Source organism: Eublepharis macularius, chromosome 2 (genome assembly GCF_028583425.1).
Source record: "Eublepharis macularius isolate TG4126 chromosome 2, MPM_Emac_v1.0, whole genome shotgun sequence".
Classification (NCBI taxonomy): domain Eukaryota; kingdom Metazoa; phylum Chordata; class Lepidosauria; order Squamata; family Eublepharidae; genus Eublepharis; species Eublepharis macularius.
Genome location: NC_072791.1, coordinates 131,614,577 through 131,627,532, shown reverse-complemented (window position 1 = coordinate 131,627,532; position 12,956 = coordinate 131,614,577). Strand labels below are relative to the sequence as shown.

General features: G+C 40.8%; 1 protein-coding gene across 2 annotated transcripts in view; it reads right to left on the bottom strand.

Annotated features, from left to right (window-relative positions):
- The window catches only part of CARS1 (cysteinyl-tRNA synthetase 1), a 50,699-nt gene that overhangs the window by 16,925 nt on the left and 20,818 nt on the right, over window positions 1-12,956 (bottom strand). For both annotated transcript variants that reach the window (XM_054971179.1, XM_054971178.1), the window contains 8 exons: window positions 10,725-10,874; window positions 10,188-10,328; window positions 9,472-9,560; window positions 8,568-8,689; window positions 8,371-8,483; window positions 5,785-5,913; window positions 3,065-3,194; window positions 2,006-2,109 (listed from right to left, as the gene is read on the bottom strand). In XM_054971179.1, the coding sequence (XP_054827154.1) occupies window positions 2,006-2,109; window positions 3,065-3,194; window positions 5,785-5,913; window positions 8,371-8,483; window positions 8,568-8,689; window positions 9,472-9,560; window positions 10,188-10,328; window positions 10,725-10,874 (978 nt within the window). The remainder of the gene's footprint in view (window positions 1-2,005; window positions 2,110-3,064; window positions 3,195-5,784; window positions 5,914-8,370; window positions 8,484-8,567; window positions 8,690-9,471; window positions 9,561-10,187; window positions 10,329-10,724; window positions 10,875-12,956) is intronic.

Here is a 12,956-nt window from a genome sequence, read left to right as displayed (position 1 = left end):
GCCATAGACAGACAGACATTTTCTGCACTGTGCAGTCAAGTTCGAAGAATAACCTAGACGGGCATCTTTTTAATGAAAAGAGGTATTTTATTTAACTTCCTCCAGTTAGTTAATTTATTTGCTCTGGACTGTTGCTGGCATAAGAATGACACACTATCAGGGCTGGCCAGTCCCCTAGGTGGCAATCACTTACGTCCCCAACCAGCCCTGTGCTCCATTCCCCTCTACCTGCCCTTGACATCCAGGTATGCTGCAACAAGCGGCAGTCTAGGGGACACCTATCAGCCCCAATCAGCAGCTGTGGGGAACCTGCTCTTTTCCTCCCTCCTTTGAAGGAGCAGAACAGGGTGTGCCCAACCTGGCCCTCATCCTCCTTCCCTCAGTACCTTGTCTCTGAGCTAAAGGATGAGGAAGCTGAATGGTGGCTTCCTGTCCTGGTGTGAGTGGGGGGAGGGAGACTTGAGGAGGGCAAGTGCTGCTGCACCACCTTGGCTTGCTGCTTCCCCATCCTACCTTGCAACAAGGTGGAGAGGGTGCGGAGGGTGGGAGGGATAAGTGGTGGCTTCTCACTGTGCCTAGGGGTAGGAAGAGAGTGAACTGTCACCTAGGGCGCCCAAAATGTGTGGCTTGGTCCTGCACCTTATGTCACTGCAAGGTGAGCAGAGGTTAGAATACTGATTTAGCTTGCTGCTGAACAAGCTGCCGGGAACTTCTGGAGCTACTAGCAGCCCATGATAATTAAGCATTTTTCCTGATGAGGGAAGGATTTATTACACAAAGGTCTTAATAGTATTGTTCACTGCTGCTACGGAAATGGTACAGCAGTGGAAAGGTATGAATCTACCCCAGGCACTTACAGGAAACACATCAGCTAATACTGCCTAGAGGCCTGGTTAGACTTAAATACTTCCAAGTGATGTGGTATCCATTTACTACTATTGTAATCGCAAACTACCTTCACAGCAGAAAACTTTTATTATACTTGATCTAATTATGACAGAGAACAGCTACAAGTGTGTCTTTTTAAAAATGTCAGAGATATAATTCCCTAAGGCAGAGTACAGCTATACATTAAGAAGCAGCTCAGAGAGATGTGAATGCATTTTGAGCTTTCTTTTCTTACATACACAGCTGTAGCACCTGAGAGAATACAATGCTGCAGGACACATTCCTTGCCACGAGAAAGCAGTGGCTGAGGAGAGGGAGAAACCAACACCAGTGAAAGTGCAGGCCTCAAGAGTGCCTTTCTTCCACTGCTTGCTCACCTGCCACTTTCTCCTTTTCCAGCCAAGAAAGAAAGAGTCTGTAGCTGAGACCCAGGGTAGAAGTGGCTCATCTCAGGAAACCATCTGTGGGGCGCTTCATATTTTAATAGGGGAAGGGATTAGGCACAGCCAACTAAGGAGTGCCAGTCAATGGCTGTAAGATTTGTAGTGGATTCATTCATATGATATAGTCACTTGAGCATTAGAAAGAGTACATTCACTGTGCAGGGAATCTGTTTTTAATGCTTGTCTTCATGCAGCTTTAGCCTAAATACTTTTGAATACAACTCGTTACCTCTTTTTCATGTTCCTGTTTTTCTCCTTCCTTTCTCTCCTGAGAATTGGTAAAGTGTGCCACTGCTCCCACAAGATACCACTAGATGTATTCAGTTCAACTCATTTTATTTTGTTAGTGCCTCTGTATTCCTCTGGATCAAGGCCATCATCTTCCACCTGTGCATGATGCATCTTTTGCCAGAGCAAAGTGCCTCTCACGGAAGGAACACGTGGGCACTGGCAAATTCAATACTAGGAAATAAACCCTTGTTTTGAAAGCACAATGTTCTTGCGTGAAGCAAGTTTTCTAAGTGAGCCAACTCTTTAAGGCAATGCAGGTAACTGAATATATTATTAGGCCTTAGTTTCCTGTAACACTAAATAGAAGAGAGTAATGGGGCTGTTCAGTATTTAGCACCAATATCTGAATAGCATAAAACCATGAAGAGGGGAAGTTAACTTACATTCATGAATTTTTCATACTGAATAGCAGACTCCATAGTGTTGTTTGAATAGTCCAGTGTATCCTTCCAAGAATGCATGAGAAAAGCCAGTCGTAATTGCCGAGCTGTTGGTAGTGTAAAAATTACAAGTAGCACAATAGTCAACTACTTTAAAAACTACAATGCATAACTTTAAAATACCATAGATCCAGAGGAGTTAGCCATGTTAGTCTGTAGTAGCAAAATAGAAAAGAGTCCAGTAGCACCTTTAAGACTAACCAACTTTACTGTAGCATAAGCTTTCGAGAATCACAGTTCTCTTTGTCAGATGCATCGAGGGTAAGAAGAAACTGGTCAGATATATAGGTGGAGAGGGGAGGGAGGAGTAGATGCAAACAGTAGCTTCTGATAATGGGATCAGTTACTTCTGATAACGAGATAACCATTCATAGTCCTTATTCAATCCAAGCCTGACTGAGTCAAATTTACATATGAATTCCAATTCAGCAGCTTCTGTTGGATTTTGTGTTGGAAAGGTTTCTGTTGAACTTTAAGTCCTTGATGGAATGTCCTGGTAGATTGAAGTGTTCTCCCACTGGTTTCTGGATGTTGCCATTTTTAATGTCAGATTTGTGTCCATTTATTCTTTTGCACAGAGGTTGGCTGGTTTGTCCAATGTACAGAGCATATGAAGCTATTTGGAAAAATGGTCTCCATTTTTTTATTATACTTCAAATTATGCCTCAATGTATATGTCCTTACCAAAGAAATATATTGATTTTGTATTTTATTAATCATGTATTGTTTAGTACCCTTCACTAATGTTGTAAATAAGGTTAGTATTAGTGTTATAACACGTTATGACTACATTATGTAAGGTTATTATATTGTAAAATTAAAATAAAAAGTATTTTAAAAAACCACAATGCATTACAACACAAACGAAAAAAATACAACTCAAGGACCCACTTTTATCAGAAAACATACACAAGTAAAGCAACTAATTCAGTTATCAACATCCATCAACTCCATTTTCTCAACTACAAAAAATAATTTTTTAGCATACTGTATAACTCTTACCTGTGTGTTTCTTCAGTGCATCTTTGATAGTAATGAAGTTCTTTAAAGATTTGGACATTTTACAGCCAGCAATTGTTAAGTGCCCAGTGTGGAGGAAATAGCGAACCCAATTGTCATTTTCAAAGTATGCCTACAACATACATAACAAAAATCATTTTAATAGGAACACTCAGATTGCAGCTGCGTGAAACACGGCAATAAGCCTATGCTTTTCTTTTCCCGTCCCCTCAATTACTTCAGTTTTGATTAGAGAAACAAGACTCTTAAGTGCTTGTTACCCTACTACTGTTGGGATAGTGTACTAAAGGCACAGGATTTTGTTCCCCCTGGATTAAAACTGAAGGACTACCTCACTCAGTAATGAAAAAGAAAAGCAGTGCAATAGTGAATTTCCCAGTCAGTCAGTGTGGCTACTGCATCTCAGCCTTCCCTTATCTAGCCACCCAGGCCTCAAAGATGGGGCCATGCCGGCTGGGCAATGGAAGTACATGCAATATTTGCCCATGCCCATCAGCTTTAGCATGGGTGACATTAATCCTCGATCCTTAACCCTTTCCTCAGGATTGGGCAGGGTGGGTGGGAGAAAAGGAACCAGTACCGCAGGGGGCTTTCCTGCTCCAAAGGCCATACAGAGGTGAAAGCATTTAACACACCGGCTTAACTTTTTAAGGCACTCTTCAGCTTTGTCTGTGGAACACTAGTTCACCCAGACATGCAGTCTGAAAATCCCTGCTCAATGCTTTTCTTAATCTCTGTGATTAGAGAACAGCAGCTAGCAGCTTGTGCCAAGTAAATATAATTGGATTACACTGATACAAATTTCAATAAACTCCAAGACTGCATCAAGACAATTAGTAGAGCGAGTTTAACACAGCCCGGCCAGTTTAGCGATTGCACATAGGAACAGAAGATCCGGAGTGACCAAAGAGCTGTCCTCCCTCCTCTTGCAAACAAGCACTTTCAGAAGAGGAAGCAACCCTGTGTGCACAAGAGAATGAGTCACTCTTTGGAACCAATAGCTAGCCCAGACAAATGATAAGCCCAACAGTGTGAAAGTCAATGACACAGAAAGAGCCGCCATGCCTGGGGTGTGCGTGTGTGTCTGTACAACACAGATCTCCTGACGCAGCAGCCTCCTCCAGAACCTGCATAATCTCCTATTACCCTCACTAGGACAAACTCCTGTGGTCTCCTTGCCAAAGCATAAATGCCCTCCAAATATAAATTATGCTATTTTAGAAGTAGGAAGCTGCTCCCTATAACTCGCTTTCAAAGCCAGGACATCACAGTGTTATTGACATAGCTAGTTTCATACATAAACAAAGATGCACGGTCCTTCCAATCTCCAGTCTTGGCTAACATGGTTAAGCAAAAGGATATGGCAGTACCTTTTATAGAGGTGATATGGATATTATGTCCCCTATCCCACCCCCTCACAGAGATGAATACCCCACCCACTGCAGAAAGCCCCTTGTTTTAAAACAAAAATCTTTCTTGATCCTGTAAAGCATTATGCCAATTAAGGTTGTATATCAAGTTCAAGCAATAAGGGAGATTCTAGATTCCCATAAGTATAGGGCCCCAGGGTACTGGAGTGAAGTTCTATGTGCAGTGTAAGAAATACAGGAGCCTGAATTATGTGAGCATAAGTATGAGAACTCAAAGCCCACTCTTGATCTCTCTGCAAGATTGTGTGGCATAGGAGTGGATGTAACCTCCCAACAGCCCCTTCAGGATATTCTTGCCACTGCAACTGAGCATTTTCAAGCCACAAACGATCACAAAACATGTTAAGTCCACATTGCACTTTAAATTTGCCATATTACTAAGAATGCTTAGAAGGGCATAGAAACCTTGAAACAATATAACTACTGAATTATTTTCTAAAATCAGTCATTTCCTAAATGCAATTGAAACTTTTAAATAATTTTAGCCTTATGCTTACAACACATTCTGATTTACACACACTCAATTCAGACAACAAAATATGGTATTCAGCCTGACAAACCACAGCTTATGATCTGTCAGAAACCATGATTAGAAGAGGATTTGCAAGCCATGGTTCAAGCTTGATGTCTGAACTGTCAGAGCCATGGTTCTCATCACTGCTTGACTTACAAAGCCCCCTACACAGAAAGGAGAATACTGAACAGGTGAATACCAATAACCATGAGGAACATTTTAAAGCTCAACTTATGATTTGGATTGTAAACTATATTAGTGCAATGCCTGAACTGACCCACACATTTTAAATACAAAATGAAATAGCTGAAAGTCATGAGATTCAGAATCATGATGGTAATATTAAATTCTAAGCAGGATATGTATGCATGTGAGTGTCGTCAAGTCACAACCAATTATGGCAACCCTGTCAAGGGGTTTTCAAGGCAAGTGAAGAGCAACACCAATCTTCCTTGCTGGTCTTCCATCCAAGTATTAACCAGGGCCAACCCTGCTTAGCTTCTGGGATCCATTGAGATCAAGCTATACTATGCCGTATTCCCACCCCTTAATCAAGAGCAGTAAAAGAAACATTGCAAATTCCAGTCTGAGGATTTGGTAGTGTTACCTTTCAACAGCCAATAGAAACTAGTTAATGAAACGGCTTTTCCTCTGTTTTTTTTAAATACCCATTAGCCATGATTTGCAGAAATGTATCTATGCAAGCCTGATAATTCTTTGATGACATTGAGAACATGATAAGCGAAAGTATCACATACCTCAGATTGTGCCAATTCATTGTCATGGTGGGGGAATCGAAGATCAAAGCCTCCTCCATGAATGTCCATTGACTCTCCTAGAATAGAGCCAGCCATTGCAGAACATTCAATGTGCCATCCTGGACGGCCCTGTTTACAGATAAAATAGGTTACCTCACAATAATTGACATTATTAATATTATCTCCACCATTTATCATCATCATGAATCAATGATATTCATTAATAGAATTTAACAGAAGTATTTCCTTAAAAGCAGAATTTGCTTTTAATAATTTAATTATGCATGTTCCAGTCTGCTGTTAAGAGTACCTCAAACTGGGCACAAGGATTCCATATCCACAGCTTGCTTAGCAGAACCAGATTGTAAAACCATAATAGCACCATTCTAAATTGACTGAAAGAATATCATGACAAAACTTGGGGGAATTTTTTCTATAAGACCAGTAACATGATTGTATCACCTTCTATATAATCAGTACTACGGAAATTATTTTGAAAAAATGTTTTGAAAATAATACAGAAAAAAAAATACTACACCCCTATGTTTCATAATGCAAGTTTTACTCCCCAAACAGGCAAATTTATCCTCCCTTAAGGGAAAAACAAACTCGACAAAACCATGAGGTTTACTCTTCATCCCCACCCCCCAACCTTCTAGCCCTGACTGTGGCACATATTTGCCTCCAGATACCTGATCCATTAAGACTTGATTAAAACAAAAACAGAAATAATATATTGTGTTCCTTATCATTAGGCAAGACCTCAAGTTAGGGTATGTTTGGTTTTTGAGACCACATGAACAGAAGGTAGCACTGATGGTCATTATTACATTTTTATCCTACCCTTTCTCCACAAAGCACAGGGAGACATACTTGATCTCCTGTTCTCCATTGTATCCTCTCAGCAATCCTGTAAGGTAGGTGAAGTTTTCAGAAACTGACTGACCCAAAGTTACCAAGCAAGCCTGATGACTGAATGGGAATCTGAACCTGGGTCTCCCTTGTCATTGTGCCACACTCTTACCACAACATCACACTAGCCCTAAATTCAATTTTAAAAGATAGCAAAACTATGAAAAGGGCATGTCTAGAGCCCCTGAGGCAAGAACAATCATCTAGTAGCAACTGAACAGATACGGGAAGTGTATTAGAGGTTCTCCTAACCATAAAAGTTCCCGGACTACCAAAATAGCTCAAAGAGTTTAAAAATGCTGGTCAGTTACAATTTCTACAAAGGTAATAAAAACTTTTGGTTAGAAGTTGCTTAAATCTGCTAATTCCACCAACGTCAGCAGTTTTGTTATATGCAGGACAGAAGATTGAAGGAGCCTCCAGGCAATAATATTTATTTTCAAAGGATGTCTGTATTACCCTTTGTAAGGAACTTGCTACGTTAGAGCCCAAGTTCTGGTAAAATGGCTGAACTCAGCGTCAGAGCCTTTAAGTGTTGTTGGGACTCTGGCCTAGCGCAAAAATGTGCTGTCCAAGCTAATTGATAACACCTGCAAAGCAGTCTCTGTTCCCTAGAGATTCAGTCTTGGAAGACTGTCACACAGAGCTCTATCTACACTCCCCAATTTTTCCAATATAGCTGAAATGCCAATTAACAGCTTTGCCCTGATTAGCTCTTGAGTTGTGGCATGACGGGCTGAGGCCTGAAAAGATGGCTTCTCAACTCACCCATCTCTCTTCTATTCTATTCCATTCTACTCCATACCATTATGTGAGAGAAGTCAGAAGCTCCATGCTACCTTGTCATCTTAGCATGCATGCCTCGTGCCATACGGCATGAGAGAAGGCTCACATTCTGTAAATGGGTGTGAAACAACTGGAGATGGCAGCCAGAGACACTAGGTAGGTAGCTCTGCATGTTTTAGTAAGGCAGATTTTTAGCTAGCAACAGTGAGGTTCGTTTGTTTTATGCAAGTTGCCTGTATTTGAGTGCTTTATGCTTTGCAACACTCCTTAAGTCAATAAACTGAGTTCTCTTTAATTCTGTGTCTGGAATTCATAGCCTGAACATGGGTGGCACCTCAGAACAAACCCGGTGACTGAAATGTCTCAGACATTAAATGAACAAGTGCTTCCCTCCTGCCTTATTGCTGGTGTGGCTGTTATCAGCACCCGGAGTTAGGAGGTTGGGGGATCTAGTTCATACACCCTTCCTCTGTGAATTCAATGTGCATCTCAAAATACAAATGTGCACATCCATGATTTTAAAAGCTAATGCTAGAACCTGTTCTCAGGATAGACCTTATGTTGTGGAACATATTCCCCGTTAATGTATATGAAAACATACATAGGAGCAATGACTTTAAGTGTCCTAGGGATCGTCCAATATCCTGCTGCGAAAGTGGTAGAAATTTCTACTTGTACAAGTGTGTGGCTGGAGAGGTGGAGGAAGGATGTCGCCCATTTTAAGAGCATGTGTGAGCTGCAGGAGGTAAGAGGGGACTGGCTCCAGGCTGTCAGGGAAGCATCCAGAACGGTTTTCAGTTGAAGGAGAATGAGTGAGCATTCCCTTCCTGAGCTGAAGTGGCTTTTCTTCACATAGTGAGATCACTGAATCCAAGCCACAGTTCTTACCTTTCCCCAAGGAGAATCCCATGAAGGCTCTCCTGGTTTGGAGGACTTCCACAAAGCAAAATCATTTGGAGAATATTTCTCACTTAAGCGGTCTGCTGAGATGCTCAGGTCACCTGCAAAAAGAGGAGGAACAATTCTGTGATATTCAGAAACCTTTTTAAATGTTCACCAGAAATTTGTTGATTGAATTATATTACCTTCACCCTCCTGAAGTGCCATTTGATCTCCTACAGCTTCGGGAACCAACTTTGCATAGGAGTGTTTCTCAGATGCATCAAATTTCACTGTGTCAAAATAGACAGACCCATTTGACACATATCTGGAAGATCAAAACACACAGCTATCAAATATGTTGCTACTACTATACATAAAGGCCAGTTTCTTTCACTGATTTCCACAGTGGATTTCTAGGACTTCCACAGGACCAGGGAGGTTCTGGAGCAAATCTAAAATATATGGTATCTTTGTTGCTGAGACCATCCCACACAACCTGCTTTCATTGGCAATCAGCATTCGCATTTCCACAACATCTGAGCCTCCAACGATGAAGCTACTGCCATTAAAACCACATGTCAATTCTGACCTCATGCAAAACCAGTCTGGAGAACTATGAAAATTCAGCCACTTTGAACAGAACAAGCATTAGAGCACAAGTACCAGTGTAGGTGTTGATAGCAAAAAAATATCATTAAAAGGGTAGTTCATATGAACCACTGAAAAAAAACCCAAAATTTCAACTACTGACATGTAAAACTTCAACTACAAACATGTAATTATGCTGACAAGGAGCATTTACAACAAACACGCTGGTGAAACCGAATGACCTTACTACAGTTCTTAATTTTATATAGCAACAACTATTAATGGTCGTGAAAGCTCCAGTATAAGCAATTATACAAATAGCATCTTTGTCACCAATAACAAAGAAAATGGCCAAATGGAATAACTTTAAGCTGCAACTTAAAGGCCATCATATGATATTTGGTTATCTTTGGGACTGAGGGGGGAAGGTTTCTATGGTAGGTTTTATGAAAAATACAGAGAAAGTGTGCGTGTGGTGTGCGAGAAACAAAAGGTAGATCCAGACTAATCAGTACTCACCCGTATCCATTATCTACAATCTTTTGAACAAAGTCCACGATTTCTGGTACATATTCACTTACACGAGTTAAGACATCGGGAGGTAATACCTACAAGCAACACACACATTATATGCATTCTATTGCATAGTCTTCCTCAGAAATCTTTCAATCCTCTCTTTATTACAGAATAAAGTACTTATCTGACAGAGAAAAATTAAGTGTAATTTGTCAAATGGTATGTAAAAAGGAAGTCGGAAATTGAAACTGGAAGCTCTGATTTCCCAAGCATCTGACCTAATTAACAAAAACTGAGAAAACAGAAGTTTCCTAAAGGCTAAAAATCTTTAAGGCCTGGAGTTTAACTGCAGATGAAAAGAAGACTAGTTCTAAAATTGTACTGGTCTGGCTAAGCAGAGTTTTATTCTCTTCCGGTTTTCTGGGCATGAAAAACAACTTTTCACTATTTAAAAACCTGAAAAATTGTTCTCAAATATCATGGAAGGATGAAGCCTATTCAGGTTTCCAGCAGTAAATTTTACTATGTTATCTAACTAGATGCTAAATCCACTACATATTGAAGTCTATCATCAAAGTCATGGCTTGAAACCTGTAGCTATCATCGTTATAGGTTTGATTTCTAGGCCTTCTGATCAGGGGGAACCTGTAATAAATACGCATAACTAATACTAGATTTCCCTATCTTTTTATGTTTGAGGGAACTATATGCTTACTTACATTGAGAGCTGCCATATCTTTATGATATTCTTCTTCCCAGAATTTTGGAAGCTTTGAAAAAATGGAGTTATCAGTCACCTGACTGCACAATTTAGCATCCAGCCACTCAGAAAGTATATCTTTTGCTTCATGCAACACCACCTGGAATATTAAATGTATAAAAAAACCACAATTGTCACAATGCATGATAAATCCCAAAGTGTTTGAACAAATTCAAGATATTAATTTGTTTGGAGAAGATACAAAGAGGTCCTTGTACATGCACAAAGCATTCCTGTACATGTGGAGAATGTGTGTATGTTGCTGATTTCCCTGTTCTGGCAGCAGCCCCTTCAGACTCATGTAAACCTGCAACAGAGGGACTAGCAAACTTGGCAAGAGGACTGGGGGGGCACTGCTCCAGGAATATGGGGGGGGGCACGGGGGTTAACAGTACTGAAGGAATCTTAGCTTTCCCAAGCCATAACATCTTTCATTAATGACCTGTTTCAGAAACACATCACCAAGCCTGCAACTTCAAATCCACTTAGTACAAACCTCAGCATGTTTGTTGATTTCCCCTTCAGACAGTTTATTTTCCAGTGCTTTTTCAAGAGGCTCCACAGCACCTTTTACTGCATTGTGAATCCTTTCCAGCATTTGTTTCTTGTCAGGGTCTGACGTTTCATCTAATTTTGCTGAAAAGGGCTGGTGATAAAAAAGGATGAAAATTAATAAATCTGTGTGGAAGTTTCTACAAACTAGCACCACATAATCTAAAAGCCATCTTATCAAATATTTAAGTGTACTTGCACTGCACCAATGGCAAGATCCCTGTGTAAACATAGTATCAAAGGTCTAATGGGTATGCTTGCTTAAAATTAAAATATCCCTAATTTATTTAGTACATATTTATCCCACCCTTTGTCCAAGGAGCTCCAAGTGGTGTACATTCTTCACCCCTCCTCCATTTTGTCCTTAAAACAACCAGTCTGTGAGAGGGACTCGCCTGAGGTAACCCAGCAAGTATCGTGGCAGAGTACAGATTTGAACCTAGTTCACCCAATTCCTAATCTGACACTGTAACCATCACACTACACAGATGCTCTAATATTGATGCCTACGCTAAATAAGTATGCCCTTTTCAATTTGAGAAAATTCCAAGAGTTTTTATTAGCATCTACTATATAATACACAGGAAAGTAAATATGTGGCATCTCATCCCAAAAATACACACCACAAAATCTTACACCAGGAAAACCTATCAGGAATAAAACAATATATTAAATAAAAATGCACTCATTATTTTGCTTCCCAAATTTATTTATGAAAAGAATGACTGGTTGAAGAGGGGAAGAATATAAAAACGTATGTTAGACTGCCAGTAAGGGAAAAGTCAAGACGAGTAATCTTAGGATAAAGGATAGTAGCTACAACACACTAACAGTGCCAGTCCTAAACCCTTCTAAGTCTACTGAAGTCAGCTTAAGATTTCACCATGAAGCTCTAGGCCTTGGACAAGAGCAGCTCTCTCCAAACTATGCTATAGATGAGATTGTCAAGTTCTGCTGCTGACTAGACAGTGACGATGCCAGTGCTGGGAGTGCCAAGAAACTGGGCCTGGTCTAGGATTTGGAGGGGGTAGAAGGGAAAACCAGTGTGGACAGTCAGGAATAGACATTATTGCTCAAGACTCTGGCTGCACTGGCCAATGATGCTTCTGGGAGCAAGCAAGCCTTAAAGAATGTTGTAAGAGCTTCCATATCTCATGCCTTCTGGGCATGGCCAGGTCTGCTCTGCTAGCAACAGAGCAGCAACAAGGAATTCTCTCTTATTGGATGCCCAAATGAGTAAGAATTTACTGCTGGCAAACGAAACAGGGCTGCAGAAATCATCTAGCCATTGTGGATAGGCTTATATAAAAAAAGTTTGATTTGGGTGGGATGGATGTGATTCTCTGATATAATGTTGGTCCTCTTCCTTCACTTTGGCTCTGAGGGGATTACATTCCCATGCTTCAGTTTAGTTTAGTTCTGTTGGGCTTTCTCTGGGATGAGCTCAGCTTGCATTTAGGAGTGTGCCTTGTCCCAGTGTGTTTTTGCAGTGGGAGTCAGCTTTGACGTTTTCCCCGTAGGAAACAACGGAGTGGTTGGGGGCACCTTGTTCAGGGGCTCATAGAATTGGCTCCCAGGGTCCAATCTTCCTGAAACTTGGAGGAATCTTTAGAGGATAGGCTGGAGTAGGTCCCCTGAAAGTTTTCATGAAAAATACCACCCCCAGCCCTCCCAATCTCCACCTCGGATAGTGCTCAGATTCTTCCCCATAGGGAATAATGGAGAATGGGTGGGGGCACTTTCTTTGATGGGCCATAAAACTGCCCCCTGCCAGCTAGCAGCTTCCTGGAGGGAGATATGCTGAAAAGAAGGTAGAATGAAGGGGGGAAAGAATGAAGCAGGACAAGCAGTTTGCAGAGGGAGATTCCAATCCTCATCTAACCCTACTGTTTCTAAAGAGAGGTGAGGTAGGAAGACAGCCAAGTTTACAACATACAGAAATCTTGAGCATTGTTTCAGTACTATATTGGATTTCTGCTTGTTTTCAAATTTCTGCAGATTTTGTATTTGAATACCCTATTGCATTGTTTACTGAACGTCCCAGCTGTTGATTGTATTGACTTGCACTGTGTAAACTGCCTTGAGTTTCAGCGAGAAAGGCGGACCATAAATACTGCAAATAAATAAACAAAATCCTACCTAGGAAGGGAGGGAGAGAGAGTTGACCATTCACTTA